The sequence below is a fragment of the Pan troglodytes genome, chromosome 20 (assembly GCF_028858775.2).
Source record: "Pan troglodytes isolate AG18354 chromosome 20, NHGRI_mPanTro3-v2.0_pri, whole genome shotgun sequence".
In the NCBI taxonomy this organism is placed as follows: domain Eukaryota; kingdom Metazoa; phylum Chordata; class Mammalia; order Primates; family Hominidae; genus Pan; species Pan troglodytes.
The window spans coordinates 58,525,001-58,543,454 of record NC_072418.2 but is presented as its reverse complement, the minus strand read 5'-3'; the positions used below and the strand labels follow the sequence as shown (position 1 = coordinate 58,543,454).

Sequence of the window (18,454 nt, the reverse complement as noted above, 5' to 3'; positions counted from 1 at the left end):
CCAGCTACTTTTTTGTATTTTTAGTAGAGACGGGGTTTCGCCTTGTTGCCCAGGCTGGTCTCAAACTCCTGACCTCATGTGATCTGCCTGCCTTGGCCTCCCAACTTAGAGGTGTGAGTCACCATGCCTGGCCTTAAATGTTAACTTAATTACCATGACCATGTCTTTCATGAAGAGTCGGGGCCACATAGCCATTAGGTCATTTGCCCAATCTTACAAAAGCAACAAGGAGAAAAGCAAAATGTCAAATCCAGTTTCCTGTAACTCTGGAGCCTGAGTTTTTTGACACTACATAACATTGTCTCTTTTATTAAAAAAAAAAAAAAAAAAATCTTAATTTTAAAACAGAAATGGGTTATTTCCTTGGGTAACACAGTTTTGCTTGGAGCATTAATTCAGATATGTGTGCGTCATTTTATGTGAGGCATTAATCATTAATCTCAGAATACAAAGAGGTACAAGTATAGTTTGTTCCTGTCCCCATGGGGCTCGGTTTAACATGGGATTCAGCTGACTCGTTTTCCTTCTATGTTTGGAGTTATGTAGAAGTGGAGGGGCTAGGAAGAAACAGGAAAGTTCTAAGCAGCTTGAGCCTCTGTGCTGTCTGGTGTCTGAAAACCCCATCGAGAAATAATTTGCGGGCAGGAGTAACCAGAATTCCAGAAACAGTATGGTGAGGCCCAGCATTCAGGGCAGGAAGAATCGTACAAGAGGTGTCTGTCTTTGTGCTGGGATCTCATTGCATGACGCTATTTTTTTTTTTTAATCTTTTGCAGATTTACTTCTGTGTACTTTGGACATGATTCAGAATTATTTAAGGCAGTTCTTCACAACCCTCATCTGAAACTTCTGAGCCTGTACGGCACTAGCCTCTCCCAGTCTGACATCAGACACCTGTGTGAGACGCTGAAACATCCAATGTGCAAGATAGAAGAGCTGATGTAAGTCCGGGCTGTTCATGCCGAGTGCTGTTTCTTTCCAAGGTGGGCTTTGCAGTTTGATTTTCTTGTTTTCCTTCCTGGAGGGTCATTGCATCAGCCTTCATCTCTCTTGTTTTTCATCTTTTGAATCTGTCTCTCTCATAAGGTGAAGGTAGATTCTGCCCGGCAAGGCCTCCTCTCAGAAGGTTTGTTTCCGCCTTCCCATCTCTAGTACTCACTTTAATTACTTCTTTTTTTTTGAGACAGGGTCTCACTCTTGCCCAGGCTGGAGTGCAATGACGCAGTCTTGACTCACTGCAACCTCAGCTTCCCGGGTTCAAGCAATCCTCCCACCTCAGCCTCTCAAGTAGCTAGGATTATAGGTGCACGCCACCATACCCAGCTAATTTTTGTAATTTTTTGTAGAGATGGGGTTTCACCATATTGCCCAGGCTGATCTTGCACTCCTGGTCTCAACCAATCTGCCCGCCTTGACCTCCTAAAGTACTGGGATTACAGTACTTCACATGAGCCACTGCATCCAGGCTCATCTCACGGACACCTCCCTTGATACTTCCTGGTTCTGCCCTCAACCAACCAGGCCAAAACAAGAACACCATTTTTTTTCCCCTAAAGATATTTATAGAAACTTAAAACTTAAGCATGTTAATGATCACAAGTGTGATAGTCTGATTTGGCAGTTGACAGCATTAAAGCCAGGGGAGAATGACTTGCCCAAAGTAATTTCTTCCTCTTGAACATTGTCAGAGCGGCCCCTGTCCTAACTGGGTGATTTCCAGGCAGAGCCAATCTATCTTTCTTTTTCTATTATTATTATTATTATTATTATTATTATACTTTAAGTTCTGGGGTACATGTGTACAACGTGCAGATTTGTTACATAGGTATACATGTGCCATGTTGGTTTGCTGTACCCATCAACTCGTCATTTACATTAGGTATATCTCCTAATGCTCTCCCTCCCCCAGCTCCCCACCCGCCGACAGGCCCCAGTGTGTGTTGTTCCCCTCCCTGTGTCCATGTGTTCTCACTAATCAACTCCCACTTATGAGTGAGAACAGGCAGTGTTTGGTTTTCTCTTCTTGTGTTACTTTGCTGAGAATGATGGTTTCCGGTTTCATCCATGTCCCTGCAAAGAACATGAACTCTTCCTTTTTTATGGCTGCATAGTATTCCATGGTGTACATGTACCATATTTTCTTTATCCAGTCTATCATTGATGGGCATTTGGGTTGGTTCCAAGACTGTGCTATTGTGAACAGTGCCTCAGTAAACATACATGTGCATGTATCTTTATTGTAGCATGATCACTGGCCAATCTATCTTTCCAAAGAGAACAAAGGGAAGTCATTGAGGCAGCAATAAATAAAATCAGCCCGCTAACCCCCCTAAGAGAACATGCTCTTCTCTCTCCCAGTTCACTGTCTTGTCTTTGCAGTAACCGTCAAAAATGTAATTGACAGATTCATCTATACTTGGTTAATTTTATGCATCTAGACCCATCAGGAGAAAGAGGCAGATTCTATGCATAAGGGTTGTTTGAGCTTATAGAACTGCTGTAGATCTCATTCCTTATTCAAGCTGTTTTCTTATCATGGCAACTTTTTTTTTTTTAACTTCTACTCTAACTTTCTCTTCTCAGGGGGAACTTTCAAAATTCTATCGTATTTTGCTCCATTTCATAATTATGTTATTTGCATAGGGTTTTATCTATTATACATTAACATAAGGATTGGGGAACATATCTACAATGATAGACATAATGTAGCTGGGAATGTTGCCTTTTGGGGTAAACTAACTATTCTTCATTTACTTCAATGTGGTATTGGTGGTGGAAGGTCTTCAAAGTCAGGTTCTCTCTAGCTCAGTAGTTCTCAATGGGGGGAATTTTGTCCCTTTGGGGATGTCAATGTTTAGAGACATTTTCAATGATCACAGTTGAGTGGGGAGGGTGCTGCTGGCATCTGGTGGATAGAGACCACGTGTATTAGTCCGTTTTCACACTGCTGATAGACATACCCGACACTGGGCAATTTACAAAAGAAAGAGGTTTATTGGACTTACAGTTCGATGTGGCTTGGGAGGCCTCACAATCACGGTGGAAGGTGAAAGGCACATCTCACATGGCGGCAGACAAGAGAAAAGAGCTTGTGCAGGGAAACTCCCCTTTATAAAACCATCAGACCTTGTGAAACATATTCACTGTCAGGAGAACAGCCTGGGAAAGACCCGCCCCTGTGATTTAATTATCTTCCACTGGGTCCCTCCCACAACACATGGGAATTATGGGAGCTACAGGATGAGATTTGGGTGGGGACACAGAGCCAAACCGTATCACCAAGGATGCTGCTAAATACCCAGTAATGTACAGGACAGCTCCCCAACAACAAAGGATTATCTAGTCCAGTAGTGCTAGCCTGTGAAGTGCCCTAGGAGAGATTAGACTGATGCTTCTCTTCTGGTGGTGGGAGGGGGTCAGCTTGGCTAAAACAGAATGGGGTATTTGCCTAAATCCAACCCAGGGGCTCTTGTACTAGGAAAAAAAACATCTAATACTGTGCAGTGGCCCTGGACAAACATTTTTATGGATACCACACCTTAATTCATGTGTATCTGGAAACCCTTATGACAAACACCTGTTTCTCCACATCAGCCATTTTACTTTGTTGTTGTTGTTTACTTTTTATTGAAAGATTATTATACTCACAGGAAATTACAAAAATAGTACAGAGAAGTCGCATATACCAATCACCACCCAACTTCCACCAAAGGTAACATCTTACATAACAATAGTGCATTCTTAAAACTAGGAAATTTTACTAATGAAACGTACAAAGCTGTTTTTAAAAATATGCTTTTATGAAACTTCCAGTGAAACTAGACTTAATCAGCATCTTTTAACCAGAGGCTTCACCAGATTATTTGCCTATGAAATGAATGTGTTCCACTTGTCCCGTTTTCTCCCCAACCCTTAAGGGTGTTGATCTTTTCAAATCCATTCTGCTTCGGGCATAATATCTGAGTGGTTTTAATTTGCATTTCTCTAATGACTAATAATATGAGCGCCTTTTCATTTGTTTGACTTTCTGGGCTTCCTGTTGTGATATGTCTGTTTGATGTGCTGGTGTAGCCCATTGTTTTATTGGGCTGTCTTTTTCTAATTGATTGACAGGTGTTTTTCTTATATTGTGGAATGAATCCTAGGTCAAATACATGCATTGCAAGTATCTTCTATGTGGTTTGGTTTTCCACATTCTTAATATCATCTTTGAATTAAGAGAGATTCTTTATCAAAACTGAATGTGTCTTTTCGTGTTCAGCTGCTTTTTGTGTTTGTTTAGGGAATCGTTGCCAGGCTTGGTGGCTCATGCCTGTGATCCCAGCAGTTTGGGAGGCTGAGGCAGGAGGATTGTTTGAGGCCAGGAGTTGGAGACCAGCCTGGGCAACATAGTGAGACTCCCGTCTCTAAAAACAAAACAAAAAAATTATCTAGGTATGGTGGTGGATGCCTGTAGTCACGGCTACTCATCAGGCTGATGCAGGAGGATCTCTTGAGCCCAAAGGTCCAAGGTTGCTGCAGTGAGCTGTCATCACGTCACTGCACTCTAACCTGAGTGACAGGGTGAGACCACGTCTCAAAAGAAAATAATTGTTTCCAAGCCCAAAGTCATAAGAATAACTTCCTGTGCATTTTTCTCTCAAAGTCTTATTGTACCATGCACAAGTGGGGCTATGACCTACTTTGAGTAAGTGTTTCTATGTAGTATAAAGTCAGGTTTTTAAAAAAAATTCACATATGAACACAGAATGCTGTTGAAAAACCACTTTTTCTCAAGTGAACAACAGTAGTTATCGTTATAAACCAGATGACCACGGTGTATTTGAGACCAAAAATATCTGTTTTGATTTTATTTTTGTAGATTTTTTTCCCCCACACATCAGAGAATTGTAGGTTTTCTTTCACTGTTTTCTTTCTTTTGTTCTTTTACATGTTAAAGATGTAATTCCATCCCATTCAGGCTGCCATGCTTTTTCTAAATTTAGCCATCAGTATATTTCGTCCCATTGTAGGCAATGTGCTTAATGTGTCTTGTCTCCGGCTAATTTTAAGTTTCCCCTCCCACCCCCATTGTGTGTGGTTTTGGTATTTCTTTGTGTTTATCCTGCTTAAAAATTCACTGAGCTTCCTGCATTTGTGGATGAACGTTTGCACAGGCTTCTGAGAACATTTTACCATGATCTCTATCTTTAAATATGGCTTCTGCTACATCTTCTCTCTCATTTCCTCTTGGTCTGAGAGGAGAGATCCCCATCATAGTTTCAATCGAGAGGCTTGAAGAATGAGGAGCTTTCTATGCGGCACAGAAGATAATTAGATACAGGCATGCAATAATTAATAAAAAGTCAAAAGACTGAGGAGCTTTTAAAAAATTATCACAATGGAGAGCAAACAGTCCATGCATAAACACTTGCATATGCATTGCCCTTTGAGCAGGATGGAGAAGAGAGATCTAAAGGCGGCCAGGGGCCGGGCCGGGCATGGCGGCTCACACCTGTCATCCCAGCACTCTGGGAGGCCAAGGCAGGCAGATCACTTGAGCTCAGGAGTTCGAGATCACCCTGGCCAACATGGTGAAACCCCGTCTCTACTAAAAATACAAAAATTAGCCGGGTGTGGTGGCAGGTGCCTGTACTCCCAGCTAGTTGGGAGGCTGAGGTGGGATCTCAGCTCACTGCAACCTCTGCCTCGTGAGCTCAAGCAATCATTTATGAAATGTAATTATTTTCCTGAGGTCTGTGATCCACTCTAGCAAATCAGTCTAACCCAAGGAAGGGGTCAGGGGAACCCCCATGTATAGCCGGTTGGTCAAACACAGGCAGAGCAACCCAGCGCTTGCAACTGGCATCGGAAGTCAAGGGTGATCTTGTGGGACTGAGCTCCTACCATGTGGGATCTGACTCTCACCTAATTTAATAAATGATCTGAAAGATACAGATGTGCAGCTGGGATCTGACTCTCAATTTAATAAATGATCTGACAAATACAGATATGCAGCCAGATAGACACACAGGATGAGATCTGGAAGGGTCCTGAGTGTGAAGGGGGCCAGCCCCTCCACACCTGTGGGTATTTCTAGTCAGATGGAGATGAGAGACTCAGAAAAGAAACAAGACACAGAGACAAAGTATAGAGAAAGGACAGTGGGCCCGGGGGACAGGCGCTCAAAGTGCGAGTACCCGCACCGGCGCTGGTCTCTGAGTTCCCTCAGTATTTATTGATCACTATTTTTACTATCTTGGCGAGGGGAATGTGGCTGGGCAACAGGTTGGGGGAAGGTCAGCAGAGAAACATGTGAGCGAAGGAATCTGTATCATGAATAAGTTCAAGGAAAGGTACTGTGCCCGTATGTGCACGTAGGCTAGATTTATGTTTCTCTTCATCCAAACATCTCAGTGTAGCAGAGAGTAACAGACCAGTATTGCTGCCAGCATATCTCACCTCCAGCCACAGGGCAATTTTCTCCTATCTCAGACTAGAACGAATGGGAATGGTCAGCTTTACACCCAGACATTCCATTCCCAGGGACGAGCAGGAGACAGAAGCCTTCCTCTTATCTCAACTGCAAAGAGGCCTCCCTCTTTCACTCCTCCTCCTCAGCACAGACCCTTTACGGGTGTCGGGCTGGGGGATGGTAAAGTCTGTCCTTTCCCATGAGGCCATATCTCAGGCTGTCTCAGTGGGGGAAACCTTGGACAATACCCAGGCTTTCTAGGGCAGAGGTCCCTGCGGCTTTCCGCAGTGCATTGTGTCCCTGGTTCATCGAGAATGGAGGATGGCGATGACTTTTACCAAGTATACTGCCTGAAAACATATGGTTAACAAGGCACATGCTGCACAGCCCTAAATCCATTAAACCATGTGTTCTGTGAGCACAGGGTTGAGGCTAAAGTTATGGATTATCAGCATCTCAAAACAGAACAGTTTTTCTTAGTACAGATCAAAGTGGAGTTTCTTATGTCTTCCTTTTCTACATAGACACAGTAACAATCTGATCTCTCATTATTTTCCCCACACGAGTGCAGGAGCATCTGTCCCTGTGGAGCTGGGGCGTGGCGTGTGGATGTGTTTGCCAACCTGGACGCTCTCTGAACTACATTCTTTTAGGATTTTTATGGAGGTTTCATCACACAGGCATAATCGATCAACTCTGTGTCTAGCCCCTCTAGGAAGTGTCAGGATTGGGTTAAGTTTTAGGACACCCACTTAGTGGCTGCAGAAGAGCTGCCCTCCCGTCTCCGGTCACAGAAGCGTGTTGCGCTGTGTGAAAGTAGGAAAAAAAACAGTTTGGTTTTTCCTATTTCTTGTAGTGCTATTGACACAGAGTCAGATTTATCGAGTTCTGGATACTCCTTCGTGGCAGGGTCTGTCCTGTTCACTAAAGGATGTTGAGCAGCATTCCTGGCTGCCTCCATCGTGACAGCCAATAATATATGCAGACATTTCCACATGTCTCCATTAGGGCAAATCACCCCAGGCGGAGAGAAGCGTGGGCTTAGACATTTTTCCTAACTTCAGTGCAAACCTACAGGATTGAGGGATTCATGTCATTACGTTTGCACTTCTTAAAAGTTTGTAATGTGGCTGGGCGCAGTGGCTCATCCATGTAATCCCAGCACTTTGGGAGGCCAAGGTGGGCAGATCTCTTGAGGTCAGGAGTTCGAGACCAGCCTGGCCAACATGGTGAAACCCCCATCTCTACTAAAAATACAAATGAACTGGGCGTGATGGCGGGCGCCTGTAATCCCAGCTACTTGGGAGACTGAGGCAGGAGAATCATTTGAACCCGGGAGGTGGGGGTTGCGGTGAGCCGAGATCGCACCACTGCACTCCTGCCTGGGCAACAGAGTGAGATTCCTTCTCAAAAAAAAAAAAAAAAAAGAGTCTGTAGTGTAGATAATGGATCAGCAGGTGCAAGACTAGAATCAGAGGTGTCGTTTGGTCTGTGGATAATGTTTCATGAGTGATTGAAAGCTTTGGTCCGTCTCATGGTGTGTGTTTCACATGTAGACTGGGAAAGTGTGACATCTCCAGTGAAGCTTGTGAAGACATCGCCTCTGTCCTGGCCTGCAACAGCAAGCTGAAACACCTCTCCTTGGTAGAAAATCCCTTGAGGGATGAAGGAATGACGTTGCTGTGTGAAGCCCTGAAGCACCCACACTGTGCCCTGGAGAGGCTGATGTAAGTTGGTCTGCGGGAAGCATGTTCGGAGGAGATTTCCGAAGCGTGCACCTGGATCCACCCGTTATCAAAGCAACGCGGTGCTCACTGAGGGGTGCAGCAGAATGCGGAATCCGTAGCTAGACCTGAGTTCCTTTCCCACGCCTCAGTTGCTCATCAGTAAAATGGAGCTGGCTGGGCGTGGTGGCTCATGCCTGTAATCCCAGCACTTTGAGAAGCCGAGGCGGGAGGATCACCTGAGCTCAGGAGTTTGAGACCAGCCTGGCCAACATGGGGAAACTCCATCTGTACTAAAAATACAGAAATTAGCTGGGTGTGGTGGCGCATGCCCATACTCCCAGCTACTCAGGAGGCTGAGGCAGGAGAATCCCTTGAACCCGGGAGGTGGAGGTTGCAGTGAGCCGAGATTGTGCCACTGCACTCCAGCCTGGGAGACAGAGCAAGATTCCATCTCAAAAAAAATAAAAAAAAGAAAGAAAAAAAAAAAAAGAAAATTTTTAAATTTAAAAATTGCATATATTTAAGCCATACAATGTGATGTTCTGATATATGCATACACTGTAAAATGATTACTATAATCAAGCTAATTAACAGTTATCATTTTGGAGGATGTGAGAACATTTAAAATCAACTCCCAGCGAAGTATACGGTACATTGTGATTAAATAATTTTTAAAACAAAAAGTATTTGATATACATATCCATAGTAAAATGTTGACTGTCGTCAAGGAAACTAACATACTCATCATCTGACATCATTGAAGCATTTTATTTTTTTGTGACTAGAGCACTTAAAATCTATTCTTTTAACAAAACCTTAAATATGTGTATTAAACAACAAAACAAAAATTATTCTACATGGGATATCGTCCAGTACATTCTGTTAAGCCATATTTATACTCTGTTGCAAAGAATGGGTGACTTTTGCCCTAGGTCTTCCAGCTGGTGATGATCTGACTTGGAACTGGAATCTGAGATTCTGTTTGTTGGGACACTGTATTCCACATTCGTCTTTCTGTACATCTGTAGGTGTTACAAGTTTTAATCCCCTTCTTTTCTTTTTTTTGAGACGGAGTTTCGCTCTTGTTGCCCAGGCTGAAGTGCAGTAGCATGATCTCAGCTCACAGCAACCTCCACCTCCTGGGTTCAAGCGATTCTCCTGCCTCAGCCTCCCAAGTAGCTGGGATTACAGGTGTGCGTCACCACGCCTGGCTAATTTTGTATTTTTAGTAGAGACAGGGGTTCACCATGTGGGTCATGCTGGTCTCAAACTCCTTATCTCAGGTGATCCACCCGCCTCAGCCTCCCAAAGTGCTGGGATGACAGGCGTGAGGCACCGCACCCAGCTCCTTATTTTCTTGAGTGACAGCAGAGTTCAAGGAACATCTGGAAAGGTTTTGCCTGGGACAAAGAAAATATGGTAATATTACCATAGGAAGCTTCAGTGGGCTGGGAGATGGTGTGTTTCTCTGCAGAATGATGTACTGCTGTTCAGCAGGCTGGGAGACTGTGTGTTTCTTTGCAGGTTGATGTACTGCTGTCTCACCTCTGTCTCCTGTGACTCCATTTCCGAAGTCCTCTTGTGCAGTAAGTCCCTGTCCCTTCTCGATCTGGGCTCAAATGCCCTGGAAGATAATGGAGTGGCATCTCTGTGTGCAGCGCTGAAGCACCCAGGCTGCAGCATACGGGAGCTGTGGTAGGACCGGCCATGATTTGCTTCAATGTCAGGGTTTCTTTTTTTGGATACTGTGGCTCTAGGAAAGACATAGGAAAGGGATATGCTAGCATCTGAATGTATATGTCCTCCCAAAATTCGTATGTTGGGTCCTCGCCCCCAGGCTGATGGTACTAGGAGGTGGAGCCTCTGGGAGGTGATGAGGTTATGAGGGTGGAGTCTCCCACACCTATAAAAGAGGCCCCAGAGACTCTTCTGCCCCTTCCACCATCTGTGGACACCATGAGAAAATGCCACTTCCAAGGTAGAACGTGGCCCTCGCCAGACACTGAATTTGTTGGCATCTTGATCTTGGACTTCCCGGCTCCAAAACTGTGAGAAATACATTTCTGTTGTCTATAAGGGACCCGTTTCAGTCTATGGCATTTTGTTATACCAGTCCAAATAGACTGAGATAGGAAGAGAATGGTGTCTTCTGAAAAAAAAATCCAGATGAGGCTATACATTTACCCCACCTGGTTCTGGGAACCTTCAGTGGGAAGGAGTTGTAAGGACACAGCAGGGGACTCTGGAGTTGGGTCTCCAGCCCTAGAAAGGCCTGGATGGAGTCCCGAGTGGCCCTGACTGCCTGAGCTTGTGCAGGTGACTCACCTCTCCCCAGGTAATGAGAGGATAGCTAGAGCCTCCTCCTTAAAGAATCGAGATGGCCAGTTGGAATCACACACATGAAGGACTATGATCAATGCCTGGCTTGTCATACACTCTCGATAAATGACAGTCAGAGTGCGAGACTCATTCATTCCCTCTGCTAGGAACTGAAGACGCTTCTGGGTGGATAAGTTGGTCAGTAGAGCATTCTAACATCCCTGTTCCCATGGACTTCCATCTGAAGGAGAGTCAGATACACACACATGCATGTGTGAGGCTGCAAGGATGTGTCTGCATCCTGGATTCTCAGTATTGACATGGGGGCATTTTAGCCCAATTCATTCTGTGTTGTTGGGGCTGCTGTCCCATGCTTCCTAGGGTGTTGAGCAGCTTCCCTGGTTCCCAGCCACTAGATGGGCAGAGAAGAATGAGGGAGGAGAGGGGAGGATGGGGGAGGAGGAGAGGGGAAGAGGGGATGGAAGTCGGGGCAGGAGGGGGAAGAGAGGATGAAAGAGGTAAGGGACAAGGGGAAGGGGGGAGGAGGGGGGAAGAGGTGGGGAGGAGGGGGGAAGAGGTGGGGAGGAGGGGGGAAGAGGTGGGGAGGGAGAGGAGGAGGAGGAGGGGAGGAGGGAGAGAAGGTACCAGTGGCACTTTCTCTCCTGGTGTGGTAGACCAAAAATGTCTCCAGACACTACCAATGTCCTCTGGTGGGCAAAAATCTTGCCTGCCTGAGAGCCACCAACACACAAGTACATACATCAGACACATACATATATATGTATGAGTGTGGGCAGATACGTGCCTATCCACACATCTATGTATATCACGTATCTATACGTCATCTGTCATTTGTCATCTATTAACTATCCATCTGTCCCCTATCCTCTGTCCTCTATCTACCATCTTTCTATCTGTATTAGGGAGTAATAAGTACTATGAGGAATCACCAGCTTGGGGCCTGGAGAGGGACTGGACACATGATATACAAAATAGTCAGGGGAGGGCTCACCAAAAAGGTGACATTTGCACAGGGATTTGAAGGTGGGGAGGAGGTAGCTATGCTGATAATTGGGGCAGGAGCATTTCAACCAGGGAGAATAATGAGGAGAGGCCACAGAGAAAAGAGAGCCAGGCAGGACAGAAGAAGTGCAGGGACCCCAAAGTGTTGGAGCAGAGTAGGGAAGATGGAGGAACTGGGAAGTCATTGCTGCTTCCACCTTCTTTGTCTTCCCTCCTCCTCTCTTCTGCCATCTCTCTTCCTCCTCCCTCCCTCCCCCTGCTCCCTCCCCCTTCCTCCTCTCTCCCCCTCCCCCTTCCTACCCCTCCTCCCTCCCCCATCCTCCTCGTCCCTCCCACTCCCCCCTCCAACCTCCCTCCCTCTTCCCTCCCCCTCCCTTCCTCCTCCCTCCCCCTCCCCCTTCCTCCCTCCCCCTTCCTCCCTCCCTCTTCCTCCTCCCTCCCCTTCTCCCCCCTCCCTCTTCCTCCTCCCTCCCCTTCTCCCCCCTCCACTTCCCCTCCCTCCCCCTCCACTTCCCCTCCCTCCCCCTCCACTTCCCCTCCCTCCCCCTCCACTTCCCCTCCCTCCCCCTCCACTTCCCCTCCCTCCCCCTCCACTTCCCCTCTTCCCCTCCCTCCCCCTCCACTTCCTCTTCCCCTCCCTCCCCCTCCACTTCCTCTTCCCCTCCCTCCCCCTCCACTTCCTCTTCCCCTCCCTCCCCCTCCACTTCCTCTTCCCCTCCCTCCCCCTCCACTTCCTCTTCCCCTCCCTCTTCCCCTCCCCCCCTCTTCCCCTCCCCCCTCTCCCCCTCTCCCCCTCCCCCCTCTCCCCCTCTCCCCCTTCCCCTCCCTCTTCCTCTTCCCCTCCCTCCCCCCCTTCCCCTCCCTCCCCTCCTCTTCCCCTCCCTCCCCCTCCTCTTCCCCTCCCTCCCCCTCCTCTTCCCCTCCCTCCCCCTCCTCTTCCCCTCCCTCCCCCTCCTCTTCCCCTCCCTCCCCCCATCCCCTCCTTCCCCACCTCTTCCCCTCCTTCCCCACCTCTTCCCCTCCCTCCCCCCTCCTCTTCCCCTCCCTCCCCCCTCCTCTTCCCCTCCCCTTCCCCTCCCCTTCCCCTCCCTCCCGCATCCCCTCCTTCCCCACCTCTTCCCCTCCCCCCTCCTCTTCCCCTCCCCTTCCCCACCTCTTCCCCTCCCTCCCCCTCCTCTTCCCCTCCTTCCCCACCTTTCCCTCCCTCCCCCTCCTCTTCCCCTCCCTCCCTCCCCACCTCTTCCCCTCCCTCTCCCTTCTCTTCCCCTGCCCCCTCTTCCCCTCCCCCCTTGCCTTCCCCCCTCCTCTTTCCTCCTGTCATTCCTCCTCCCCCTCTCTCCTCTCCCCTCCTCCCTGTTCCTCCTTCTCTCTCCCTCCTCCCCCTTTCCCCTTCCCCCCTCCCCTCCCCTCCTCCCCTTTCCCCTCCCCTTCCCTCCTCCCCTTTCCCCTCCCCTTCCCTCCTCCCCCTTTCCTCTCCCCTCCTCCCCCTTTCCCCTCCCCTTCCCTCCTCCCCCTTTGCCCTCCCCTCCTGTCCTCCCCCTCCCCTTCTTCCCCCTCCCCTATCCTCTTCCCCCTCCCCACTCCCCTGCCCTCTTCCCCCCTTGTCTTCTTACCCCTCCCCCTCCCTTCTCTCCCTCCCCCTTCCACTCCCCTCCCCCTTCTCTCCCTCCCCTCCCCCTTCTCTCCCTCCCCCTTCTCTCCTGCTCCCCCTTCTCTCCTGCTCCTTCTCCCCCTCACCTCCCCTTCCTCCCCTCCTCCCCCTCCCCTCTTCCGCCTCCCTCTTCTCCCCCTCCCCCCTCACCTTCTGCCTCCCCTCCTCCTTCTCTCTCCCCTCTTCCTTCTCCCCCTCCCACCCCTCCCCTTCCTGCCCCTTCTCCCCCTCCCCTTCCCTCTCCTTCTCCCCCTTCCTGCCCCTTCTCCCCCTTCCCTTTCTGCCCCTTCTCCCCTTTCCCTTTCTGCCCTTTCTCCCCTTTCCCTTTCTGCCCTTTCTCCCCTTTCTCCCCCTTCCCTTTCTGCCCTTTCTCCCCCTCCTCTCCTCCCCTCCTCCCCTTCCCCTCCTCCCCTTCTCTCTCCTCCCTTTCCTCCTCCTCCTCCCCCTTCTCCTCCCCCTCCTTGTCCCCCTCCATCTCCCTCCTCGTCCCCCTCCCCCTCCTCCTCCCCCTCCCATCTCCTCCCCCCTCCATCTCCTCCCCCCTCCATCTCCTCTCCCCTCCTCCCCCCTCCTCCTCCCCCCTCCTCCCTCTCCTCCCTCCTCCTTCTCCTCCGTCCTTCTCCCTCTCCTCCATCCTCCTCCCTCTCCTCCCTCCTCCTTCTTCTCCCTCTCCTCCCTCCTCCTCCTTCTCCCTCTCCTCCTTCTCCCTCTCCTCCTCCTCCTCCCCCTCCTTCCCCTCCCACTCCTCTCCCTCCTCTTCCTCCCCTTCTTCCCTCCTCTTCCTCCCCTCTTCTTCCCTCCTCCTTCATTCTCCCACCCTCCCCTGTCCTCTGCTCTCCTCTCCTCCCTCATTCTTCTCTCCTCCTTCCCCTCCCCACCCTCCTCATCGTCTCAGAAGTACTTTGTATTTCTTGTGTCATATGTATAAATGAAAATAAGGTGGGCCGTTATGATTGACCTCATAAGTGTACGTATTTGTGTGTGTCTTCCACCTCCCCAGGTTGATGGGCTGTTTCCTTACTTCCGATTCCTGTAAGGACATTGCTGCTGTTCTTATTTGCAATGAGAAACTGAAGACCCTGAAACTTGGGCATAATGAAATAGGAGACACTGGTGTCAGACAGTTATGTGCAGCTTTGCAGCATCCTCACTGTAAATTAGAGTGTCTCGGGTGAGTATGTACTGATCACCATCGTAGGAAAATTTATCTATTTCAAGAATAGGAAGAGCTGGAGGGTCAATAGAATGGAAGGGAGGCAGGTTTAAAAGCAAGTCCCTCTGGGATGATCTGATATGTAAAATGCTGCCCCAGGGTTTGCTCAGTCTTGGTACTCTTGCTGTTTGAAACTGGAGAGTTATTTGCCTTGGGGGCCATCCTGTGCATCATAGGGTCTTTAGCAGCGCCCCTGGACGCTATCCTCAAGTTGCCAGCAGCACCTTCAGTTGGGATAAAGGTCACTAGACATACATCCCCCAGGAGCACAATCGTCCTGGCTGAGAAACGCGGGTCTAGACAGCAGAGTGTCCTGCCCGGAGGTGTGTAATTAGCAAGTAACAATGGCGTGCCTTCCAGCCTACCCAAAGCTAGAGTGGATTCTCTGGTGTGTTTCCCTTTTGCAGGCTGCAAACGTGTCCGATCACCCGTGCCTGCTGCGGCGACCTCGCCGCAGCACTCATCGCCTGCAAAACACTGAGGAGCCTGAACCTCGACTGGATTGCCTTGGATGTTGATGCAGTGGTGGTGCTGTGTGAGGCATTGAGCCACCCGGACTGTGCCCTGCAGATGCTGGGGTGAGTGGACACTGTTTCCTTTGGGGTGAGTGACTTCAGAACGAGCTTAGTTCATTGGCCATTTGCTCAACCGCGACATGATGGACGCCAGGCTGGAGCGTTGTTTGTGGTGGGGGCCTGTCCTTGGGCCCCTGTTGACACTATAAAATATAAAAACCATTGACATTGTAAGATGTCAAGCAACATTCTCGGCCTTTCTCATGAGTTGCCAGTAGCACTTCCCTCAGTTGTGACAATCAAAAAGAGCTCCAGAAATTGTCAGAAGTCCCTCGGAGACACAGTTGCACCAGGTGAGAACCACTGCTCTACTAAAACATCTTCTACTTACGTTGCCCATAAATATGCAACGCCAGCTCAGACTTCAGAAGGGCTTCTGGAATGGGCTGAGTAAGGTCTTGATTCAGAAATACATTCGCCAAATGGCAGCATTTAACGTTGTTCTGAAAATTAGGTTTGCCTTTAGGGTTGTACCTATTTGAAATCTGTAGGATGAATTTTTTATGTTAATTTTTCCTTCTGATTTTATTTTTTTAATTTTTAAAAGTTATTTTTTTATTTTTTAAAAAACAATTGGGCGGGGTATAAATGGAAGAGGCTGAATATTGATAATTGTTCAAGTTGGTGATGAGTACATGAATTCATTATGCTAGTGTCTCTAAGAAAAGTTCACAATATGTTGTTTAAGGTTTTGTTTTGTTTTGTTTTGTTTTGTTTGAGGCAGAGTCTTGCTCTGTCATCCAGGCTGGAGTGCAGTGGCACAGTCTCAGCTCACTTCAACCCCTGCCTCCTGGGCTCAAGCAATTCTCATGCCTCAGCCTCCCAAGTAGCTGGGATTACAGGCACTCACCACCATGCTCAGCTAATTTTTGTATTTTTAGTAGAGACGGGGTTTCACCATGTTGGCCAGGCTAGTCTCGAACTCCTGACCTCAGGTGATCCACCTGCCTCAGCCTCTCAAAGAGCTGGGATTACAAGCGTGAGCCACCACGCCTGGCAGAGACTGGTAACTTATAAAGGAAAGAGGTTTAATTGGCTTATGCATCTGCAGGCTGTACAAGAAGCATAGCAGCTTCTGCTTCTGAGGTAGCCTCAGGAAACTTTGAATCATGGCAGAATGTGAAGCAGAAATAGGCACGTCTTTGGTGGCGGGAGCAGGAGGAAAGGAAGCAGGGGGAATGCCACACACTTTTAAACAACCAGATCTCATGAGAACTCTATCATGAGAACAGCACCAAAGGGATGGTGCTCAACCATTCACGAAGGATCCACCCCCATGATCCAGTCACCTCCCACCAGGCCCCACCTCCAACATTCGGGATTACAATTAAATAGGAGATTTGGGTGGGGACACAGATTCAAACCATATCACGAATGTCTAGGGAGGACCCCAAGTGAAGGGGGCACAGCAAAACATAAAGGCCCTGAGATGGGGCCAGGCCTTGTACCCTGCAGGGCCGGAAGGGAGTCCCGGGGAGCTGTACAGCAGAGAAAGGGAAAAATGAATTCAGAGAGGAGACAGAGACCTAGTCCCCATAGGGACAGGCTATGTACTTAAGACCTGCATTATAAAATAATAATTATCATGTCTCCCTTCTCTTCAACCACCATCCCCACACCCAAAACATGTCATCTCCACAGTAGCAAACATTCAGAGCAGTTATTTCTGGGTAACTTTCTCATAGTGTCGCTGTAGCTGAAAGGAAACTTAGCCATCTTCCCTACCTCTGAAGATTTAAGATAATAAACTCCTACTTCTCCTGTGTCTAAATGTCTATGAAATTTTGTGACCTGCTAATCCTCCTCAACTTCTTTTTATAATTGGAGATAAAAAGGCATATAACTATGAACACCAGGCAAGAAGGACACAGGAGAGGGGAGAAGAGAATTGCAAATGTTAGTTATATTCTTTCAGGAAGGCCTATGTTCCAGTCTTACCAATTATTTGTGAACTTATTTTTTATATTTTCCTGATGCTGAGAACATTTAGAAGTTATAAAGAGACAGAGATTCAACGTATAAAGCAAGAACGATAGCTGTTGAGGGAGTAGAAGCCAGGAAGAAGTCGTGTCCAGTAAGCTAAGGGAAAAAATAAACAAGAAAGTGTAATTAACTGTATTCAATGCTAACTGGGTAAGTAGGATACAATGTATTTAACAAATTGATGTTATTGGTGACTACAAAAACCAGCTTTGTTGAGGTGGGTTCAGGGGACAATGACATGAAAGGAACTGAAAATAGCAAAAATAGACAAGAACGTTTGACATATTTATGGGTGTAGCATGTGCTTTAATTATTTCTTAGAAAATGGGCAGGTTGTAAATGGAAGAGGCTGAATATTGGTAATTGTAGAAGTTGGTGATGGGTACATGAATTCATTATATTAGTGTCTCTGAGAAAAGCTCATGTTTTTTTTTTTAAGCACATTATAAGAAGCAATAAATGTGCCAGGGCATATGAACATCAGATGAATGGAAGTTATCCTGTGTTTTTCTTTTTAACTTAAATTCATCTTTTTTGAATTAAATCTTAATTGATACATCCTGTATATGAAATTTCACTTTATGGTATAAATCAGAGGCTTCCTATCCTATAGGAAAGATTCATGCTTGTTTTTCAAATTCAGTACAATTCTCCCAGTGATTTCTAGGAAAGAATAAAGAGGAGAGGAGAGGTAGACATCAGAATGTAGAGAGGCAATACTGTGTAAAAATGAAAAAAAAAAAAAAAAACAAAACAAAACTATTTCTATTTTCCCAGGCTGCACAAATCTGGCTTTGATGAAGAAACTCAGAAGATCCTGATGTCTGTGGAAGAAAAAATTCCCCATCTGACCATTTCACATGGACCTTGGATTGACGAGGAATACAAGATCAGGGGTGTGCTCCTCTGATGGGGAACACCCTGAAGTAGTCTTCTCACAAAGGCTTTCCTTGGCCACAGTGGGACCTTCACCTGGCACCTCTATCCTGTAATTGCACATCATGGCAGCAGGGCTGTGATTTCAGAGGTACTCCCTAAGTGTTCTAGCAATATGATTATGGAGTGTGATTCAGTGTACATGCTGATTGTCTTTGCCTCGGTCCTATATCCCCTTGTCTTTAGAAATCCCATCCTGCCTTGTGATATTTAGAAGCACAAGTACGTTAAACAAGTGCTAAACGCTCTGGAAAGCATGGCTTTATTTTCTTAATGGATGTCTTGGTGTGTAGGAGCATGCATTTGTAGGCACCACAATCCGGATACTTCTGACACAGAAGTGATGCTAGAATGTGTCTATAGATTGTATTGCTAGCATCCAAACTTTCTAGTTTGTCCAGATTTCGATTTGATCAATTTTCTTGTCCAATAAAAAAGCATTTCCAAATCTCTACTTATCCTTTTATATATGACACCCCAATAGATTTTTCTAAAAATTCAGTATTATTCAAATGTATCTACACTGTTTATATTTCAAAACACAATATTAAACACTTCATTGTCATAATTAAA

General features: G+C 47.2%; 1 protein-coding gene across 1 annotated transcript in view; it reads left to right on the top strand.

The window, feature by feature from the left end:
- The window catches only part of NLRP9 (NLR family pyrin domain containing 9), a 71,010-nt gene extending 52,681 nt beyond the window's left edge, over nucleotides 1-18,329 (top strand). The window contains exons 5-10 of the mRNA XM_063800872.1: nucleotides 777-941; nucleotides 8,011-8,181; nucleotides 9,706-9,876; nucleotides 14,175-14,345; nucleotides 14,795-14,965; nucleotides 17,723-18,329. Coding sequence (XP_063656942.1) covers nucleotides 777-941; nucleotides 8,011-8,181; nucleotides 9,706-9,876; nucleotides 14,175-14,345; nucleotides 14,795-14,965; nucleotides 17,723-17,855 — 982 coding nt within the window. The 3' untranslated portion in view covers nucleotides 17,856-18,329. The remainder of the gene's footprint in view (nucleotides 1-776; nucleotides 942-8,010; nucleotides 8,182-9,705; nucleotides 9,877-14,174; nucleotides 14,346-14,794; nucleotides 14,966-17,722) is intronic.
- Nucleotides 18,330-18,454: the final 125 nt, after the last annotated feature.